General features: G+C 43.8%; 1 protein-coding gene across 3 annotated transcripts in view; it reads left to right on the plus strand.

Annotated features, from left to right (window-relative positions):
* The window catches only part of Samd4b (sterile alpha motif domain containing 4B), a 41,579-nt gene that overhangs the window by 3,454 nt on the left and 17,990 nt on the right, over positions 1 to 20,135 (plus strand). For all 3 annotated transcript variants that reach the window (XM_010614522.3, XM_010614523.3, XM_019206123.2), the window contains exon 2: positions 11,819 to 12,218. In XM_010614522.3, the coding sequence (XP_010612824.1) occupies positions 12,023 to 12,218 (196 nt within the window). In that variant the 5' untranslated portion in view covers positions 11,819 to 12,022. The remainder of the gene's footprint in view (positions 1 to 11,818; positions 12,219 to 20,135) is intronic.

The following is a 20,135-nucleotide window of genomic DNA, read 5'->3' on the forward strand; positions in this document are numbered from 1 at the left end:
ATATATATATATATATTTGCACACTCACCCTCACTGGGTTCCTCTTTGAGTCTGCAAGTTGGGATCTGCCCTCTTTGGAGTCATTGGAGCATTCTTCAATTCCAAGTGTTTCAAATCTTACTCAGTTCAACACACCTTCCCTGCTCCCTCTTCTCTCTTCCCTTGTTTCTCTTATCCCCACTTGCTTTCATAATATAGGAATTTTCTTTGTGCTCTTCCCTGATTGGGCTACCCCAAGTTCTATTCTTGGTAACCTACTTTACCCTTCCTGGTTTACTTCTCAGGTCCATTCAGCCTCAGTAAGTCTGGGGTCTCCACAAACCTCTCAACTTTTTCCAAGAGATTATTTTCCTCTCTAGGGCTCTGAAGAGGAAATAGACCTCATTCCGTGCCCCACCCTCCCCAAGCACTGAGGTCTGCTTTCAGGGAGCTCACACTCCAATAGAGGACCTGGACAAGTACACTAGGCAGAACATGAGGTTCAGATTATATGTTGTGGGGATTTAGTACTGACAGGAGCTCTTTACTTGGAAAGGCTTCACAGAAAAGGTATTTGGGCTGGGGGGCATTCCGTAGGAGTTGTGACAGTGATGCAGTGCCTTCCAGGTGTAGGAAACTGCTTAAGCAGTGGGTCAGAGAAAGAAAATCTCTTTTCTTTTCTTTCTTTTTCTTTTTTCTTTTTTTTTAACCAGGGATTGAACTCAGGACCTTGCACCTGCAAGACAGGTAGTGGCACCACTGAGCTAAATCTCCAGCCCCTCATTTCTTAGCAGTAGTATCTCTTCTGTTTGTTCATGGATAGATGTGAAAGAGGACATCTCTTCCATTTGTACGGTATTTTTCAGCTGCACTTTAGTAGCCCAGAGAATAATAATAATAATAATGACTACTGTTTGTTGAATGTTTACTATCTACAAGGTACTGTTTAAGTGCTGTACCTGTATGGTCTCATCTCAAATCTTAAGAACCCTGTGAGGTAGGTAAGCCACCATTATCCTCATTTTACATAGGAATTAGAGGACAGGTGGGATTAATAGAAGGTCTGTGTACCCTGTCCATTCCAAGATGATGTGGATCAGAGTTGGATTTTCTCTTCAGAGTTGGGAGCAATAAGGCATTATAGTATGATAGGCTCTGGGGCCTGAGAAGAGTTGCATCCCACATCATTGTCTTACCAAGTTTGTGTCCTCAGACAAGTTACTTAGTCGTGAGTTTCTAAGGCCCAATAATGAGCCTAAAACTGGACACAGTAGTGCAAATCTGTAATTTCAAGGACTCGGGATGCTGGGGCAGGAGGGTCATGAGTGTGAACCCAACCTGGACAACTTAGCCCTTATCTAAAAATATAAAGGGGATCAGGATGTAGCTCAGTGCAAAGACACTGGGGTCAACCACATACACACACACACATCCAAAAAATGGTAATAATGGCATCCTATTTTAAAGAAGTGTTATGAGGACTAAATAATACATATAAAGTACAGTACTTAAAGCCTTGAAATGAAGTGCTATGTATTAGCAAAAAGTAGTTCCTTGGGCCAGGGATTTAGCTCAGTGGTTCTGCTGCCTGCCTCGCAAGTGCAAGGACTCTAGTTCAGTCCCCAGTACCAAAAAAAAAAAGCTATCAGCTAAGATTCTTAACGCATAAGTGGCAGAACTTTAGCTCATAGTGGCTTAAAAAGGGGATTTTGATTTCCAACACTATGGGAGGTTATTAATTGATTTTATTGAAAAGTCCAGAGTTAGAGTGATTTAGACTTAGTTACATTCAGGAGTTTAAGTAATTTGTTCAGTGTTCTCATTTCTCCACTAAGTGAGCTTCATCTTCAACAGGCTTCTGTTTTGTGTTTACAAAGATGATCCTCAGCAGCCCTAGGTTGAAATCCTTCCTCCTCATTCACTCTATGGAAAAAAAAAAAAACTTTCCTAAGAGACCTAGTTTGGAAACGGTTTCTTTTAAGTGCAAGGTGAAGATGGAAGATCCTTAAAGACATGTTTTAAGTTCTGTATTCAGGAACTTGGTCTCCTGCTTGCTAGCCAAACAACTGTGATTCCATCCCATGCTCTTTCTGGGGCAGTAATGGTAGTCCATTCACCTTGGCTTTGAATTTTCAGGGCTCAGAAGTAGGTTGCTATGAATGGAGTTTTGTTTGTTTTACTGTAAACTTGTTGAATAGAGTCTGGTTGAGCGCATGTTACAGAACAGTGGTGGGCAAGTCTCAACTGTCTCCAGTCTGTATTCATTCATTGAACAGTTTATGTACCAGAGAGGCTGAGACAAAATCATAAATTCAAGGCCAGGTTGAGCAGCTTAGCGAGACCCTGTTTCAAAAAATGTAAGGGGACAGCTGGGGATGTAGCTCAGTGGCACTGTGCTTGCCTGGCAAGCACAAGGTCCTGAGTTTGATCACTGGTACCAAAATAAAATTAAACTTAGAAATGTAAAAGAGCCAGGTATGGTGGTGCATGCCTGTAATCGTAGTACTTGGGAGGCTGAAGCAGGAGGATTGCTGCCAGTTCAAGACCAGCTTGGACTACATAGTGAGACCTTGTCTGAAAAAGCAAAAACAAACAGACAAACAAAAAACAAATATTAAGGGCTGGAGATAAAACTCTGCACTCCCTAGTTTCAATCCTAGTACTGATGGGGGCTAATAATTTTTTTTAATGAGGTACGATTCTAGGTACTGAAGATACAGCAGAGAATAAAACAGTTAAGGTTCTGAAATTCAGGGAGTTTATTCTGATGGGGACAGATACACAGATAGTAAAAGAAATCTAAATGTGATGTGTGCTATGAAGAAAAACCCTAGGTAAAAGGGAGGAGGGGGATGATGCTGTAGACGGAGTGGTCTGATATGGCCTCTTTCAGAAGGTGACAGTTGAGCCTGATTATCAGAAAAATGAGAGAAAACAGTTGGACAAAGATTTCCAGGGGGACCTTCTAAACTTTAGCAGTCCAGGGATATAGCTCAGTGCCACAGCACCTGCCTGGCAAGCACAGAGTCCTGAGTTCCGTCCCTGGTACCCCAAAAGAAGAAAAACTAAACTTTAGGGAAAATGACCACAGATACTTCTGAAGGGCCTGCTGTGTGCCAGGTGTTGTGCAAGGAAGTGGAGATGGAGCATTATAAGCAGTCTTCCCTCGTGGCTCTGGTAGTTTGGGAAGAAAACTTATTCCTCCTGGGGACGTGATGGAGATGGGGGCACATGTGAGCCCAGATCTGTTTAAGAGAAGTAGGAAGCTACTAGAAGATTTTTTGTGGGGTTTTTTTTTTTTCAAGCTGGACAGTGACAATCAGATTTTTGTTTTTTTAGAAAGTTCACTTTGATTTATTAGAGGAAAATGGAAGGGTGAGAGTGGAAGCAGAAAGGCAAGTTAGGAGGCAATCCATTTGTCCACATGCAAGAGAATGGTGATCGAATCTGGTGGTAGTAAAGGTGGAGAGAAGTGAATATATTTTGGGTATGGAGAAAATAGTGATGGCATTAGAGAAAGGAACCTTTTGTTTGTTCATCTGTTTGTTTTTGGTACCAGGGATCAAACTTGGGACCTTGTACTTTCGAGGCAGGAGGTGGAAATCCCCAGCCCTGAGAAAGGAATCTTTATGCCTCACAACTCTGAGAGTAGTTACTAGTATCAGGTCCATTTTACAGATGAGAAAATAGGTGCAACAAGGTGGAACCACTTGCCCAAAATTATGCCAGTGATAAGTAGTAGGGTTGTACTGGGTGTGGTGGCACTTGCCTGTAATCCCAGCACTCAGGAGGTTGAGGCAGGAAGATTCCTCCATCTTGGCACCAGCCTGGGGTACAGTCAGCCTAAATCAAAAGCGAACCATATAGAGAGACCCTGTCTGAAAAATAAGGTTGTATGTTTCAACCCAGCAGTATTGTTTGAGCCACTTGAATTTTTGGACAGTTGAGAACATGTTTAGCTAAGTAAAAAGGACTGGGGGTATTGCTCAGTAATAGAAAACCTCCCTAGCATGCAGTAGGTTCTGAGTTCAATCCCTAGCACTTCAGGAAAAAAGACACTATCAAGATCTGATGACTAAACTGGGTGAGATGGCGTAGCTCTCTAGGAAGCTGAGGCAGGAGGATCACAAGTTCCAGCCCATCCTGGGCAACTTAGCAAGACCCTGTCTCAAAATGAAAAATAAAAGTGGACTGGGGATGTAGCTCACTGGTAGAAGGCTCCTGGGTTCAATCCCCAGTTCAGGAGTGGGGTGGGGTGGGCTGATTACTGATCTTCAGGAAGAAGAAAGCCAAAAATGACTACAAAAAAATCTTAAATTGTCCACATTTAGACATTTGGATCTACAGGAATTTATTGCATTCCTCAGTGAGAAAATACAGGTATAGAAAAGGGAAAGAGTAGGGGTAGACTTTTAAAGAGGAAGGGTCAATATTAGGAATGAGAACAGGAATACCAGCCTCCTCTATTCTAGGGTTTTCCAGAGCTCCCCATGCTGTGTTTATCTTCCAGGGTCCCTGCCTCACTTCTCCCCTACTCTCCTTTCCCTCCCTAGGACTATTCAGATAAAAGGCTCTTTCTCTGCTGAGGTAGTATACGTATTTTATTTACGTATTTCAGGAGTTTGTGAAAATAAAGATCTTATTAGAGGATTCCTTTGGCTTTTTTTTTTCTTCTTCTTCTTTGAGGCGGTGTCTCTATGTAGTTGACACTGACCTGGAACTCACTATGTAGCCCAGGCTGTCTTGAACTCCCAGCGATCCTCCTGCCTCAGCCTCCTGAGTGCTGGGATTACAGGCATGCACCACCACACCTGGCCTAGATTCCTTTGGTTTCTAACATTGTTCCCAGATTAGGATGGTGACTTAGTCTTAGTTTAACTAGCCCATTATCTTGTTTATTAAATGTGGGTTCTTTAAAGTCCTTGATGGGTGCTGCACGAGAGCAAGCACTAAGAATGGGCAGGAAGACTGATAGGACCCCTTTATTTACGCAGAGATGTTATTAAAGGGTTTACCCTGAGGCCCAACTTTCTAGATATGGAAGGAAATTTAAAGAAAGCTGCAGGATTTTGTTAAGAGCAAGCAAAGGCTTTGAAGTCAATTTTATAGTCATGGGCAAAGGACTTTCTCTGCATCTCAGTTTTTCCATCTATAAGATGAGGATATTCATATATATGATATATTTATAGTACATCTGTTGGGGGGATGCTAAGGATTGAACCCAGGGCCTTATATATACTACGCAAGCACCACCACTGAGCTATACTTTCAGAACTACATATACTTTAAAAACAGTTTTAGAATCAGATGAACTCACCCCGTGGAGAACTGTTAGCAAGGGGCTGGAACATGGCACTTAATCTAAGATATGTGAAGTCATGTTAAACATCAAGCTACTGGTAGGTTGGGATATGTGTGTGATACTGAGGATTGAACCCAGAGCCCTCTCACTGACCTACATCCTCACCCCTTTTGGCCTAGCTGCCAAAGATCCCAGACTGGGCTCAAGCTTGCAGTCCTCCTGCCTTAACCTACCAGGGTGCTGGGATTATAGGCATGAGCCACCACTCAGGCTACTAGATATTTTATATACATTGTTTCAGTTAATTCTTCTAAGGATCAGTCACTGAGGAGGAAACTTGTGTTACTTTCCACAAAGGTCAACCCAGCAAGTAAGTATCAACAGGAGAGCCAGTGGTCAACCATTCTTGTATTCAAATAAGGAGAAAGCTGAGCTCCAAAGTTGCCTCCTGTCTGTGGACCCTTTCCTTACTGTTTGGGACCAGAGAAGAAACCCAGAGGACACCTTTCCCCAGAACCTCTAAGCCATTTTGTTGGCTCAGTTTTGTACCTCTGGAGTTGTTGGTGCTTCCTAAAAAGTTCACTTGGTCCAATTATGGCAAAATGGCAGCGATATGGCTGGGCTGTTTGAGCTGTTTGCCTTCTCATGTCTTTCTTCAAAGGCAGAGTCATTTTTAATCATGCAGGGACAAAGAGACCAAAGCAGTGGTGTATTTTGTTTTGTCTGGAATTGGGCTGGGCTCTCTCAATTTTAAGTAATAAAAACACAGTCGCATGCAGGTGTGGTGGCACACACCCGTAATCCCAGCACTTGGGAGACAGGGGCAGAAGGATCCCTGCAAGTTTGAGGCCAGCCTAAACTACATAGTGAGTTTAAGGCCAGCCTGAACTACCTAGTGAGACCCTGTTTCAAAACAACAACAACAAAAACAGCCCGAACTATTCTGAGCCTAAAAGGAATATATTAGATCCAGGTCTTCAAATTGTGTGAATAGGTCCTCCCTTTTTTCCCCTCTAATTCTTGACTGCCTTCATTTGTTTTGGCTTTGTTTGTAAACAGGCTTCCATTCATAAGGCAGCACAGGTAGCACTCAGTAACTGAGAATTTATTTTCCTAGTAATTCCTGGAAAAGTCCAGGGAGGACTCTGCTGGGCCAGGCCTTATACTATCTACTTTTGGGGCCAAGAAAGGCAGTTAATTCTTCAAGGAAAACTCGGGGTGCTGGTACTAGAATATGAGAATGGATATTTGGGAGGCAAATCCACCGCAGTAAGCTGCTACCACAAGGAGATGTCTTGGAATAGTTGTTCATGCCTTATCCAAGTTGTCATCTCTGGCTGTTGCCAAGCACCAGGGATAGAGGTGGCTGCGGGGGGCGTCTCTGGTCCTTTGATGGAAGGGAGCCAACCAATAAAATAGTGCCATTCTGACCTGAAGACCTAGAGTGCTTGCTATGGGGACATTTTTTTTTTTAACAAAGTCTTGAAAACTCCCCAGTATTTATTGAGTATTCCCAGAGGCCTCCTCCATCACTAGATCCTCTCCACCCATAAAGTTCCCTGAGCAGTGGGACCTTAGGGAGGACTAGTTAGCCTACTTAAAGTCTGTTCCCAATTTGTGTCCATCTATTCCAAGTACCACATGCCACAGGTTTTGTTAGCTATGTGTAGTAGTTGCCATTTTAATGTGAATGAGTTTCCAACATTTAAAAATAGAGTTTTTTGTTTGTTTTGGGGGATATTTTTGAGACAGGGTCTCGCTATGTGGGTTCAGGCTGGCCTTGAACTCACTGTATAGCCCAGGCTGGCCCCAAACTCTCAGTGATCCTCCTGCCTCAGCCTCCCGAGTGCTAGGATTACAGGCAGGTAGCACCATGCCTCACTGAAATTTTATTTTAAAAGCCAGATTTCCGGTTTCTCTTTTAAAAAATACTTTAAGGTCTAACAATACTGGACCCACATTCTTGCACAGCAGTAGTTGATTAAAACTGACTAACAACTTCTCCTTTTAGACAGGGTGTGGACTCTTAACTCAGCATAGTCCCCACTGGCCTGCTTTGTTCAACGCCTGGCTTGTAAGCATCATATTTGAGACCCAGTTCAGTCTCAAAAAGTTTTTCTGGAAGAAGCTGGATTAATCTTTAGTCAACAGTTTATTTGGAGGGATACGGTGGTCTTATTTAGGAAAAATAACCCAATAAATGACTATGGGAAAGAGTGTGTACGACTTTGGTCTGTTTGTGGATTTGGTCATCTTTTTGCTGTAAATGCTGTTGGCATGTCATACCTCTCATCACAGATGTTCCCTCTGCAATAGCAACATGTCCTCCTATCTTAGGAGTTGCCACCCAGTGAAGGAATCCCTCCCACTCCCAACGGATGTTCATCCAGGCTTTGCTTGACCACTTCCAGCAGCCAGGGAGCTTATTACTTCCTCACATGGTAGCCAGTTCCATTCTTGGCTAGATACATTATTTTAAAATTCTTCCTTATGTTGAGGCAGCTGTTGCCTCCTTGAGACTGAAAGCCACAAAATGCTAGAGCTGCGAAGAAAAACTGATTTTTTTTTTTCAGACACATGAGCTACCCACTTAGCCACCCTGGATCCTTGACAAACACTGATAATTAATCCCAGCACTCTTTCTCACTAAACTAGGAAGTAGAATGTAATTTTTTTTAATTATTATTTTAAGTTACAAAAATGATGTAATCACTTGCAACTAGTAAAATAGTACAAAATCATATAAAATTTTAAGGCTTTGGTGTGGTGGCACATGCCTTTATAACCCTAGGTTGCTGAGGCAGGAATATCACAAGTTTGAGCCCAGCCTGGGCAGTTTAGTGAGACCCTGTCTCAAGGTTAAAAGGGGGGGGGATGAGGCTATAGCTCAGCACTAGGGTGCTTGCCTAGCATGTGAATCAATTCCTAGCACTACAAGAAGAAAAAAAAAAAGTTTTTAATAATTCCTCATAATCCTAGCATTTGGGAGGCTGAGGCAGGAGTATCACTGCCAGTTCAAGGTCAGCCTTAGCTACATAGTGAAGTCAAGGACAGCCAGAATACATAGTAATTACCCCGTCTCAAAAAAATAAATCATTTGGGCTGGGGATTTAGCTCAGTGGTGCCCTGCCTGCCTTGCAAGCACAAGGTTCTGAGTACGATCCCCAATACTGGGGAGAAAAAAAAATCAACCAGCCAATTTACCATCCTTTCCTTCCCTCTTTATCCCCCCCCCTTTCTCTGTGATATGTGGTATTGGGGATCAAACCTGGAAACGCTCTACTACTGACCTTCATTCCATACTCCTTTTTTTTTTTTTTTTTTTTTTTTTTTTTTTTTGAGAGAGGTTCTTGAGAATTACAATCATGTACCCCCCCCCCCAGTTTATACATTTCTTTTTTTTTTTTTTCTTGGTACCGGGAATCGAACTCCGGTCCTTGCACTTGCAAGGCAGGCCACCGAACCACTGAGCTAAATCCCCAGCCCTATACATTTCTTTATATATGTGCATATTCATGTAAGATACATAGAGGGCTCTGAATGTGGCTTTTTTTCTAAACAAAAGTGACATATACATAAAATGCTCCTCATTTTATGGGCATTCTTACAAGTTGGTAGAAATCAGACACTAGATAACATTTGCATCTTTCACGACCAAGCTTTTTTTTTTCTTTTGTACTGGGGATTGAATTCAAGGCGTTTGCACTGAGCTGTATCCCTGGCCTGTGTTTGGTTTGGTTTTGGTTTGAGACAGAGTCTCACTCTTGTCCAACTTGGATTCTAGGTTGTGATCCTTCTGTCTCAGTGTCCCAGTTGCTAGGATTGCAGGCGTATACCACCACACCCAGTACACATTTTAATAGTACGTAATATTGTGTAGTGTCGGGTCTACCTGTCCGTTAATCATTTCTCATTAATAGATTTTCCCATTGCTTCATTTCTTTGGGACCCCCTTCGTCATAGTACTCCAGGCATCTTATCACCAACCAATCAGATTTACCCTGTAAATTAGAATGTATTTGTCATGTTTGACACAGGCCAGTTCCATATCTTACACATTCTAAAGAAAAAAAGCAGACATAACTCCAAGATCAAAGTGAATCTGGCTGGAGGACTAGAACTGAATCCTCTTGATTTTAAATATTTCCCATGTCCCATGCAGCCTGTTACTTACAGCTGTCTACCCTGGATCTCTCCTGGAGTAAAAGAATTTATCTGATTCCTCTTCTGTGCCATGTCTGGAGTATCCAGCCCATCATGTCATTCCATCTGGGTCTTCTCTTTCCCCAGAGATTTCCTTTTTCTGCAGGCTTCTAAACCTCTTTATCATACTGTGGACCGTTTCTTCTAACATCTTTTCTCCCGGGGCTGTAGAAATAATTGTGGTTTACCCCTTCACCACCACCTCCTTTAGCTGTTGATTTACAAGACAAGGTGCACCTTGTGTGTGTCAAGCACTATTCTGGGATCTGGCTGGTTGTATAGCTTGCATTTTGGTGGGAAAAAAGAAACAATATAAGATGGTTTTGAAGGTGCCAATTTATATAAAAGAAATGAAACAACACTAATACAGTGGAGTGACCAGGGGAGAGTCTCCTAAATTTGACTGTTAGGGAAACTGAGGAAGTGACATTGAGCTGAGTGAGACCTGAATAACATGGGAGCCATGCTCTAGGGGAAGAGGAATCCAGAAGGAACTTGGTACATGAGGTTTGAGAGGCCACAAGAGTCCTATGGGACCCTTTTGTCCAAAATTGGATTTAAAGTGCAAGATTGTAAGCCAGGAGAGAACAACATATGATTTCTCCTTTTAAAAGATTACTGAGGCCAGTTTCACTTAGAACAAGGTTTTGTTTGCCCTCATACCTTTGCCTGCTTATACCAAAGGGATTGACAGCTAGGCCAGTTTGCTCTGTTTAGGGATCCCACAGGGAATCTGCGAGGTGAATCACAGCCATTGTCAGATGCACCTCACTGCCCTCAGAAGGGATGTGGAAGTTTAGGGAAATGGGAGTAGCTCCCTAGGACCTCTAAGCCTACAGGTTCAGTGGCTTCTTGTACAATTCTCAGTCCAGGGAACTTCAGCCCTTTAGCAGCCAGAAAAGGATGGAACTAAATGTGATTTGGGATGGAGCCAAGGGTACTGGTTGCAAGAGAGACAGATGGGGAAAATGGTGAGTGAAAACCTTGAGCTCAAGACACTTAGAAAAAGGCTTTAGAGTAACGTCCAGAAAGTAGTCCACTGATAAAAGGCCTTTAGTTTGCCCAGTTAAAACAGCTTCTATGTATTCTTCTGCCCGAGAAGAATTTGGACACTTTTTTGTTTGGTAGTTTGGTTTTTTGGTTTTTTGGTTTTTTGTTTGTTGTTTTTTTTTTTTCATTGAGTTTATTGGTACTTTTTAGGTATACAATACAGTTAAATTCATCATTGGGATCTTTTACCTTTACATGACAGATCTTGGTTCTCATTTTTTCCCCATACCCCTGCCCTCCCTTCACTCCCTTCCCTATTTACAAAAACTTTGTTTTCATTATTTTGTTTTCTCATATTTTTTCTTTTCTCTTATTTCCTTTCCCCTACCCTTCCCACTTCCCTTACACCTTTAGCCCTTTTCTTCCTATGAGTTTTTCATTTTTGAATTGTCCTCTTCCCCTCAGGTTGATGTCTTCTTGACTGTGGGGTTTGGATAACAGGCTAGTATTGTAGGAACCAGGGGAACTTCCAAGCCCAGAAAGATTGAATCTGAAGCAGGCTGAAGAAAAGGGCTAAGAGGTATATTACCTCATAGTAGAGATAGGTGCAATCTTAAGAGATCAGACGTGTACCATTTCCAGAGTGGGAGAGCTGGGTTGGAGGTATGGAGGCCCTTCAGCCTGTCAATGGCCTTTGAAAAGGCCCCTGACCATGCCCACACCCAAGGGCTGACAGGTGCCCAACCATTAATTGATCAGATAATTATCTGTATAGTATCACACTTTCCACCAGGGGTTACCACCCTGTCATCCACCACTGACCAACACTGTGGATTTTCATTTGAGGTAATAAAAGAGTTTTTTAGGGTTCTTTTGTCAGGTGATCATTTATTATGCTCAGGTCTTGGAGGAGGTGGCCAGAGACCAGCAAGGTAAGGGAGATGTGCTTAGGCTCACATGTTTGCTTGGTCATGTCACCTTGAGCAAGATCTCCATTAATTCAGGTCTCCATTAATTCATGATGCACAATTTCTTACTTCCCATTTTTGAAAAATCTTTACAGCTTACTCTCTGCTTTAAATCTGCCTCCTTTGGGTCTTTGACAGCTGGGTATGAGGGACATCATTTTCTCTAAGGTGCCACTTAAGCCTTTTATCTGGATCTGGAGACTTAGGGGAAGTTAGGTTACTACCTGAGACTAGCTCCATCTTTCTCTTCAGGAACTCCTCAGAACAAGCACCCTGGAAGCGGAAGAGATAAGGCTTTCATAGCCCCCCTCAGCCCACACTTAACCAGGACATTTCAGCCCTTCATTCTCTCTGATCCCTTTGCTTCCTTTTACAGGAGTCTGGAGAGGTGTGGCCTGACCAAGACTTCCCCCAATGTGAACAGGCTCCCTCCCCTCACCACCTGTTGGCATCACGCCAGGGAACATCCTCAAGCCCTGGCCCTCAGGGGGGAGATAACAGGAGCCCAGAGCCGAGACCATGTGACGGCGCTGGCCCTTGCCATCGCCGTCCGCCCCACCCTGGCCCTGGGCCTGGCACCATGATGTTCCGAGACCAGGTGGGCATCCTCGCTGGCTGGTTCAAGGGCTGGAATGAGTGTGAGCAGACAGTGGCCCTGCTGTCGCTTCTGAAGCGGGTCACTCGTACCCAAGCTCGCTTCCTGCAGCTCTGCCTGGAGCACTCATTAGCCGACTGCAATGACATCCACCTGCTGGAGTCAGAGGCCAACAGCGCTGGTGAGTCTTTGCCTTTAGAGTTGGAGGTGCAGCAGGAGGGAGACCTAGAACAGGTGTGAGAAGCCTGTGGAGGCCAACCAATAGTGGTGCCAAGAAATAAGGTTTCTTTGCTTGTTGGGGATTCCTTCGCCTATCAAGTTTGGGTTTCCTGGGACTGTGTTACCAGATTATCCTCAGGCATGGAATGGGGGACTCCCAGGGGAGGGTTACGTAAATTGGAAACTGCCCACAACAGAGGAGGATTCATGCAGGGAGGCTTATGTGGGCAGCTGAAAGGAAATAAATTACCTATGAAAGATAGAGGGTGAACAATAATTTATTTTTCAAGTTTCAGGACGTTAGAGCTAAGAGGGAATTGTAAAGCTCTTCCAGAATTCACAAGTCATCCTGTACCAGTGGTGGCAAACCTATAGCACGTGTGCCACAGTGGGCTGTTTGTATCATTAAAAGCTGTAAAAGTTTTGGCGTCACTGTCCTACACTGTTCTTTACTCATAAAAGTAGGTTGGATTCAAGGCATAAATAGCTTCAAGAGAGTTTTGAAGCTGGGTGTCGTGGCACACGCCTGTAATCTCAGCACTCAGGAGACTGAGGCCAGAGCATTGCTATGAGTTCAAGGCCAGTCTGGGCTACATAGTTTGAGGCTAGCCTGAACTGTATAGTGAAATCCTGTCTCAAAGAGAGAACCGGGAATTTATTTTAGTGGTTCCACTGCCTGCCTCATAAGCGCAAGGTCCTGAGTTCGATCCCCGTTACCAAAAAGAGAGAGAGAGAGCATTTTGAACTTATAGTCTTTCATGTCAGTCTTAGAGACAGAGGCCAGAAAAGAAGGGTAGTGGATACCCAAACGTTAGCTGGGAAGGAGATTGAGGAACTTTATTAAAAGTTTGTCCAAGTTAGTCACTCCCACTCTTCTCACCTGCTTCATAGTCATAGTTCACATTGAGCCTTTACAAGCCAAGCATTCTTTGCTTGTATTTATTAGCTTTGAAAACAGTTTATTTTGGTGACTCTCAAATCACATTATCTAAATTTAAATCACAGTTCTCATTTACCGAAAATGAAGTAATTTAACCTCTCTGTGTCTTGGTTTCTTAATTTTAGTCAATATGATAGTTATATTTACTTATAGGGTGCATGTGAATTAACATGTTTGGAGCTCTTAGAACAGTTCCTAGCATGTAGTAAACGCTCAGTCACACAATAGTTGTTTTTATTGTCAGTAACTCAGTCCTCATAACCACTCTGTGAGATAGATACTGTTATTATCCCCATTTTACAGGTGGGGACACTAGCGTGGACTTTTAGCATTAAATGGCCTCTCTCTTCTTCTCAGGCCCACCCTTAGCAACAGTCACTTGGTTTTTCATCAAGTCTTTCTATACAAGTCACATAGGCACTATGTGCTCTAGGGGAAGAAAGTTAAGTTACTCAGACCAGGCATCACACTGCCTCATTCCCAGTCTGGTAGCCAAAGCAGTAAGAAGCCAGAGCAAGTACAGCAGCTCAGCCATTTCTTAGTCCTGCCAGCCTCCCCACCAATAAGAGCTCCCTTCATCCTGTGAGGCAGACCAGTGTCTTAGACTGCTTCATCATATACACCCACCACCTCACCCCAAGCAGGCAGCCAGATTACCTCTCGCGGCCAGTCATATCTGTTAGCAGAATCACCAGTGGGGCTTGTTGCTGGTTAGAGCATTTTTTAAATTTTTGCTTTTGTTCTCAGAATTTGTAGTAAAATTAAACCATATAAGCCAGGCATAGTGCTGCACACCTGTAACCCTGGCACTCTGGAAGCTGAAACAGGAGGATTGCTGTGAGTTCAAGGCCACCCTGAACTACATAGTGAGACCCTGTCTCAAAAAAAAAAACAAAAACAGGCCAGTGATAACGGTTCTGCGGCCTGCCTTGCAAGCTCAAGGACCCAAGTTCGATCCCCGGTACAAAAAAAAACAAAAACAGCCAGGCCTGGTAGCACACACCTGTAATCCCAGCACGTGGGAAGCTGAGGCAGGAAGATCACTGTGAGTTCAAGACCAACCTGGGCTACATAGTGAGTTCCAGGTCAGTCTCAACTACATAGTGAAATGCAACCCTGTCTCAAAAAACCTAAAAAAATTTTTAAAAATAATAATAATAATTTTAAAAACCATACAAAAAGTAGAGTACAGTTTCCCAGACTTCCATGTTCCAGACTTCTTGCTTGTTTTCTGAGGTGAAATTTCATTGCATATATGGCCACATGCATATTGTCTTTCCAGCTTTGACATATTTTAATTAAGCAAATGGCCGAGTATTGTGCATGTTAGCTAATTTGCTTTTTTTATTTACCAAAATAATTTGAATGCCATTCCATATTCACCACATCATCATCGTTGTTGTTTTTATTTGTTTTGTTGTTGTTGTTTGGGGGGTTTTTTGGTTTTTTGAGGCAGGGTCTCACTTTGTAGTTCAGACTGCCCTGGAACTCACTGTGTAGCCCAGGCTGGTCTTGAACTCACAGCGATCCTCCTGCCTCAGCCTCCCGAGTGCTCAGATTACAGGCTTGCACCACCACTCCTGGCCCCATCGTTGTTGTTAATGGCTGGATAGTAAGAATAGGTTGTATCTATGGACTCCTACTAGTGTACCAAATGGTGCTTTACTTCCATTGCTCATGTAATCTCACAGTAACTCTGTGAGGAAGGTCCACTTTATATATGAGGAGACTGACATCTGGAGAGGTTAAGCGACTTGCTGTAGGTCATACATTTGGTTAGAGGTAAAGCTCAATTTTGTCCTCCGAGCACTTAACTAGTAGCACCACCACCGATTATATCTGGTCTTGTTCTTAATAAAGAGTGCTATAATACTCTTTTTTTTTTTTTTTTTTCGGTGGTACTGGGATCAAACTTGGGCCCTTGTGCTTGTGAAGCAGGTGCCTGCACCACTGAGCCAAATCCCCGGCCCCTATAATAAGTAATCTTTCAGCCGGGGTACCAAAGCTCTTCAAGCTTGTCTAAGATTAAGTTCCTAAAAGTCTATGGGCCTACTAGACTGCCCATGAAAAATACACTACGCAAAGCAGCAGAGGCCCATCCTTGATGGTTTGCATTGGGATTTGGAGAGTAATACCTCACCAGGGTGGAACATGGCTGTGGAATGAACTGAGTAATGAGTAAATTCATCAGTCAAGGTTCTTATCTACATCCTCATGTCAGCTGGTGAGAACTTTTAAAGCAGGTAAGGAAAACAGAATGTGGGGGGGCATAGTGTATTCCAGAGTCAGCAGGATAGAAGCCTCCAGGATTGGAGTAGACTTGAGAAAAAAGTGATCGCAGATAAATTCTATAGAGGCTTTGAATGCTGGGTTCCAAGACTAAGGTGATATGGTCTTCTGTTGTACCCCCACCTGCAAGAAGTATCCCCCAGCCCTCCTTGTTTTTGGACCTGGAATCTGTCTCTCTTGGGAGGTGCCAACCTTCTGACTGTTTCTCTTCCTCTATTCATTATGGCCTTCCCATTCTCTTGTGTTTCTCACACTCGCATCATTTTGAGGGGCCAGAGTGAAATAAAACCCAAATTCCTGGGCCTTACCCACTGACCCAGTAAAAGGAAATTGTTGGGTTTGAAAAAAAGTTGCCTGACAACCAGGCACTGTGAGAGATGATGCTCTGCTGGGTGATTGACTTGTCATGGGATAGAAGATCAGGAATAGGGCATCCTGAACATCTGGATCCAGCTCTGCCACCAAAAACTTTGTGTTCTGGATCAGTCACACCTCACTTGGGCCCAAAGACTCCCATCTGGACAGTGAAGGAATTATTTTAATTACTTTCAAGGTACCTCTTGGACTCTGAAAGACTATGCTAAAGTAGACAGAGCCACAACCAGGCATACTACTCTATTCAGGAGCCTAGCACAGTTCTTCTAGAATAGTAATTCTTAATAGTTAATGCAGGCTGAGGCTGTAGCTCAGTGGTAAGTGTGTTTGTCTAGCATATGTGAGGTCCTGGGTACCATCACCAACATTGCCTTAAAAAAAAGGTGAATGGATCCGTTTCCCCCCAAAAAATTGCTTATCTTCTCTTCTTATTTACACTTTTAGTTAATAAATGATGCACAAAGATGCATACTTACCCTACTAGCCGTATCTTTGGGTCAGCTGACCCATGAGTCCCCAGTTCAGAGCTGCCCACTGCAGTGACTAAAGCCTTTCTGTAGCTCTTCAGATCCCTCCAAAGCAGGAGGCCTAAGCAGTGAGGAAGAGTCCTCATTTTTATCTGGGTTTTAATTCCCTGTCCTACCCATCTAACCCTGTTACTTCTTCCAGATCTCTAGGGAGACCCTGGGTTTGGCTCAGAGTGTCCACCTACATGTCTTCTCCACACATAGGGCAGGGAACACAGAAATTGCCCCACACAAAAGTATCCAATTAGGGGCCGGGGATTTAGCTCAGTGGCACCCTTGAAAGCACAAGATCCTGAGTTTTAGCCTGGATACCAGAAAAATAAGGTACCCTATCGTCAGAGAGTTAGAGTCCTCCCATGTGTGCCCCCAGTGGAGAACCACTTGATATGGATGCTGATTGTGGGTGGGCCTAGAAAGATGGTAAGGATACTGTCATATGACCTCCTAAAAATGGAAAGTGAGGTCACAGCTGTGGAAGGGGGCCTTTGGCCTCTGCTGTCCCTTTGTAGCAGGTAGCAGAATGTAGTGAAGTCCTCCACCCCAGGCAGGTAGTGTTAGTTTCATGGGAGGAGATCTGAGGCCATATTCAGGAAAAGAAAAGAGGAGTAGTACTCAGCCATAAAGTACGAGAAATTAGAGACGTTTATAGCTAAATGGAGGCACATACTCTGAAGTGGTATAAATAGGACACATGTGTAAGTACCAGATAGTTTCCCTGATGTGAGAAACTAAAAGTGCAAATAAGAATCAAAATGTATAATAGATGTGAAATAGGAAGAAAAGGTCTAAATGGAGTACGGGAAGTGGGAGGGGTAGGGGAAAGGAAAAAGTATTAGGAAAGGAAAAAAGTGGAAACAAATTCTTTATAAATTGGGGCAGATAGAGGGTTTGAAGAGAGAGCAGGGGAATGGGGAAAAAATAAGAAACAAGATACATCATGTAAAGGTCCTACAAGTTCCCAATGATGAATGTAACTGTATTGTATACCAAAAATTCATTAATAAACTTAATGAAAAGGGAAAAGAAAAGCAGTATTCCAGATCTCCAGAATAGGGAAGAAGAGGCCCCAGGTTTCCCCTTGTCATTCTCCCTGTTGCTTCTCCCAGTACAGTCTTACCTGCTGTTAAGAGCTACAATAGTAATCCTGGCCTCCTCCTTCCCCTCTGATGTAGCTTGGACCAGAACTGTGTTGCTATGGACAGGGGAGGAGATAGGAGCCAGGGAAGTTAATTGCTTTCCCTCTCTGGTCTCATAACTTCCTGAGCCACGTTTCCTCCATTTCGTCCCCACCTCCTGTCTTCTGAGTCAGTCCTCATATCCAGCAGGTTTAAGCCCCTTCCTCTCTGGCTTCCTGAGTCTGGGTGGGGAAACTGAGGAGGTACTATGCAAGTGAGTCACCAGAGCTCAGTCCTTATGCCTCCACCCTCCCTTTCTGGGCTCTGTTGACACTGATCATCAAACAAAAATGTTAGCCCCCTGGCCCTGCCCCATATCTGTGTGAGCTGGGATGAGGCAGAGAAGAGCATATTTAGAGCCACACCCCAGCCTTTCTGACTGGTGCCTGAGGCTGCCACAACTGTGCCCAGCACATAAAAATGGGTTTGTTCTTATGGCAGTCTTGAAGATAAATTTGGCTCCTATGATTTGCCAGGGCCCAGGGTCATGACCTACCTAGCTCTGGTGACCTGGCCAGCTCTGCCCTGTGGCCACTGTGCCAAGAAGGGCACTCATACATAGTCATCTTTACCCCTCCATGCCTGCAGAGTAAGTTTGCAGCTTTGTAAGCAGCAGTTATTGGCATTACAGCATTCCCCAGCCCTATGCCCCATGCCTCCAAAATTTCATCACTCGTATTGCACCTTTAGCTCCAAGGAGCCAGAGATGTGTCTGTTTTTAGTAAATAACTTCTTGACATTCCCCACCTCTATTGGGAATCTTAAAAGGGAGTCTCACATTTGCTTTCCTAAGTAAACTGTGCCCCCAGCTCTGCAACAACATGCTTTTAGATCTCCAACTAGGAGCGATGACAATAATAGTTAAATATACTGAACATTTGCACGTGCTAGGTGCTTTGCACAATTCTCTCGTTGACCCTTTAACTATGACATAAGGGCTTTTACATAAGGCTCAGAGAGATTAAAGGATTGGCACAGAGTTGCATTGACCTAGGTTGTGCGGGCAGAGCTGGATTTTGAACCCAGAAAGTTTGCCTTTTGAGTTTGTGCTCTTAGTGTGCTGTGCAGAGACGAGGGAACAGGGTGACCCAAGGTTGGGAGAATCCTAGAAGGGGCACGTTATACACGTGTAGACACTACTGTCTTCCAGGAGCCATCTGGGTTTAATTGCACAGGTATTCACTGAGCCCCTGCTGTGCCTCAGCTCAGGAAACTAGAAGTTCCATCCTCACTCGTCATCTGCAGCCCCAGCTGGGTTCATCCCAAGGGGCCTGAGGTTGCACAAGTTCTTTGGACCAGTTCCAGGACTCATTGATGCTTCCCAGTAATGGAGGCCCGCCCTTCCCACCACCACCATCAATGCTCAAACACATGAACACACATTTCCCCAGAGTCAGTCTCCATTCGTCCAAAACCACTCCTGTTTCTGGGCAGTAGAACAAGGTCCTTCATTGAACCCAATCTTTGAGTCTGTTCTGTCACATCCCCTGGCAGTACCAGAGGAGAAGCTGTGTCCCTTATCCCTGGGGTCCTGGCAGTATCCTAGGGTGGGGGAGGGACTAGACAAGGCTTCTTTTCTGTCCCAGATGCCTCTGGCTTCCCTGCAAGGCCTAAACAATGGCAATTGACAATATCAGGCTAGGAACAGAGGGACAGGCTGACTGCTGGAAGAGAAGGGTGACAAATACCCATCATTGAACTGTGTATCCCATGCCAGCTATGGGCAGACTCTGATGCTTTACAAGCATTGCCTCTGCAAATCTTCCGAGCAACCTTATAATCCCTCTTACAGAGGAGGAAGGATACTGCCCAGGAACCTGCATGACAGCTGGAGTACAATTCTGTCTCTTTGTCCCTAGTATTGCTTATTACATTTCTTCTTCCTTGTCATTAAGAACTGAAACTTCACAGACAAAGTCAGGGAAGGGGATGTGTGGTACTAGAGTTCCCTACCATGTGACTCAGTGACAGAGAGAGGTGGGAGGGCAGGACAGGTTTTCTGACATCTGGAAGGCCTGTTCCACCTTGGAAAGATCTTAAGATGGAGATGGCCCAAGGGACAGCTTTGAGGTCATGGGAAGTTGGTTCAAAAGACTAGCTTTGAGTGGCCAATACTGAAGGAGGTCTGAAAAGCCAGCCTAGGAAAAGGGAAGAAAGAAGAATTGGCATTGGGGAGATAGAAGATTATAGTAAAAGTCTCCCAGTTCTGGAGACAGACAGACCCTAGGTTCATATCTGGCATTGTTGCTCACTAGTTCTGTCACTTTAGCTCTATCACTTCCCAAATCTTATATGGAAGCTAGGAGTGCTGAAACAGGATTGAGGTGGGAATAAAAAACCAAATCATGTTGCTGGATGTGATGGTACATGTCTGTAGTCCTGGTATTCAGGAGGCCAAGACAGGAAGATCATCAAGAGTTCCAGGCCACCCTCAGCTATGCTTTGACTGCATAGCAAGACCTTGTCTCAAAATTTTAAAATATAATAATATTAATGTTATTAACACTAGTGCCTGGCACAAGGCATATGCTTAATAAATGTTGTCTATTATTACTTTTTTTTTTTTTTTTTTT

The sequence above is a fragment of the Fukomys damarensis genome, unplaced genomic scaffold, assembly GCF_012274545.1.
Source record: "Fukomys damarensis isolate Sample0158 unplaced genomic scaffold, DMR_v1.0_HiC HiC_scaffold_19, whole genome shotgun sequence".
Lineage (NCBI taxonomy): Eukaryota > Metazoa > Chordata > Mammalia > Rodentia > Bathyergidae > Fukomys > Fukomys damarensis.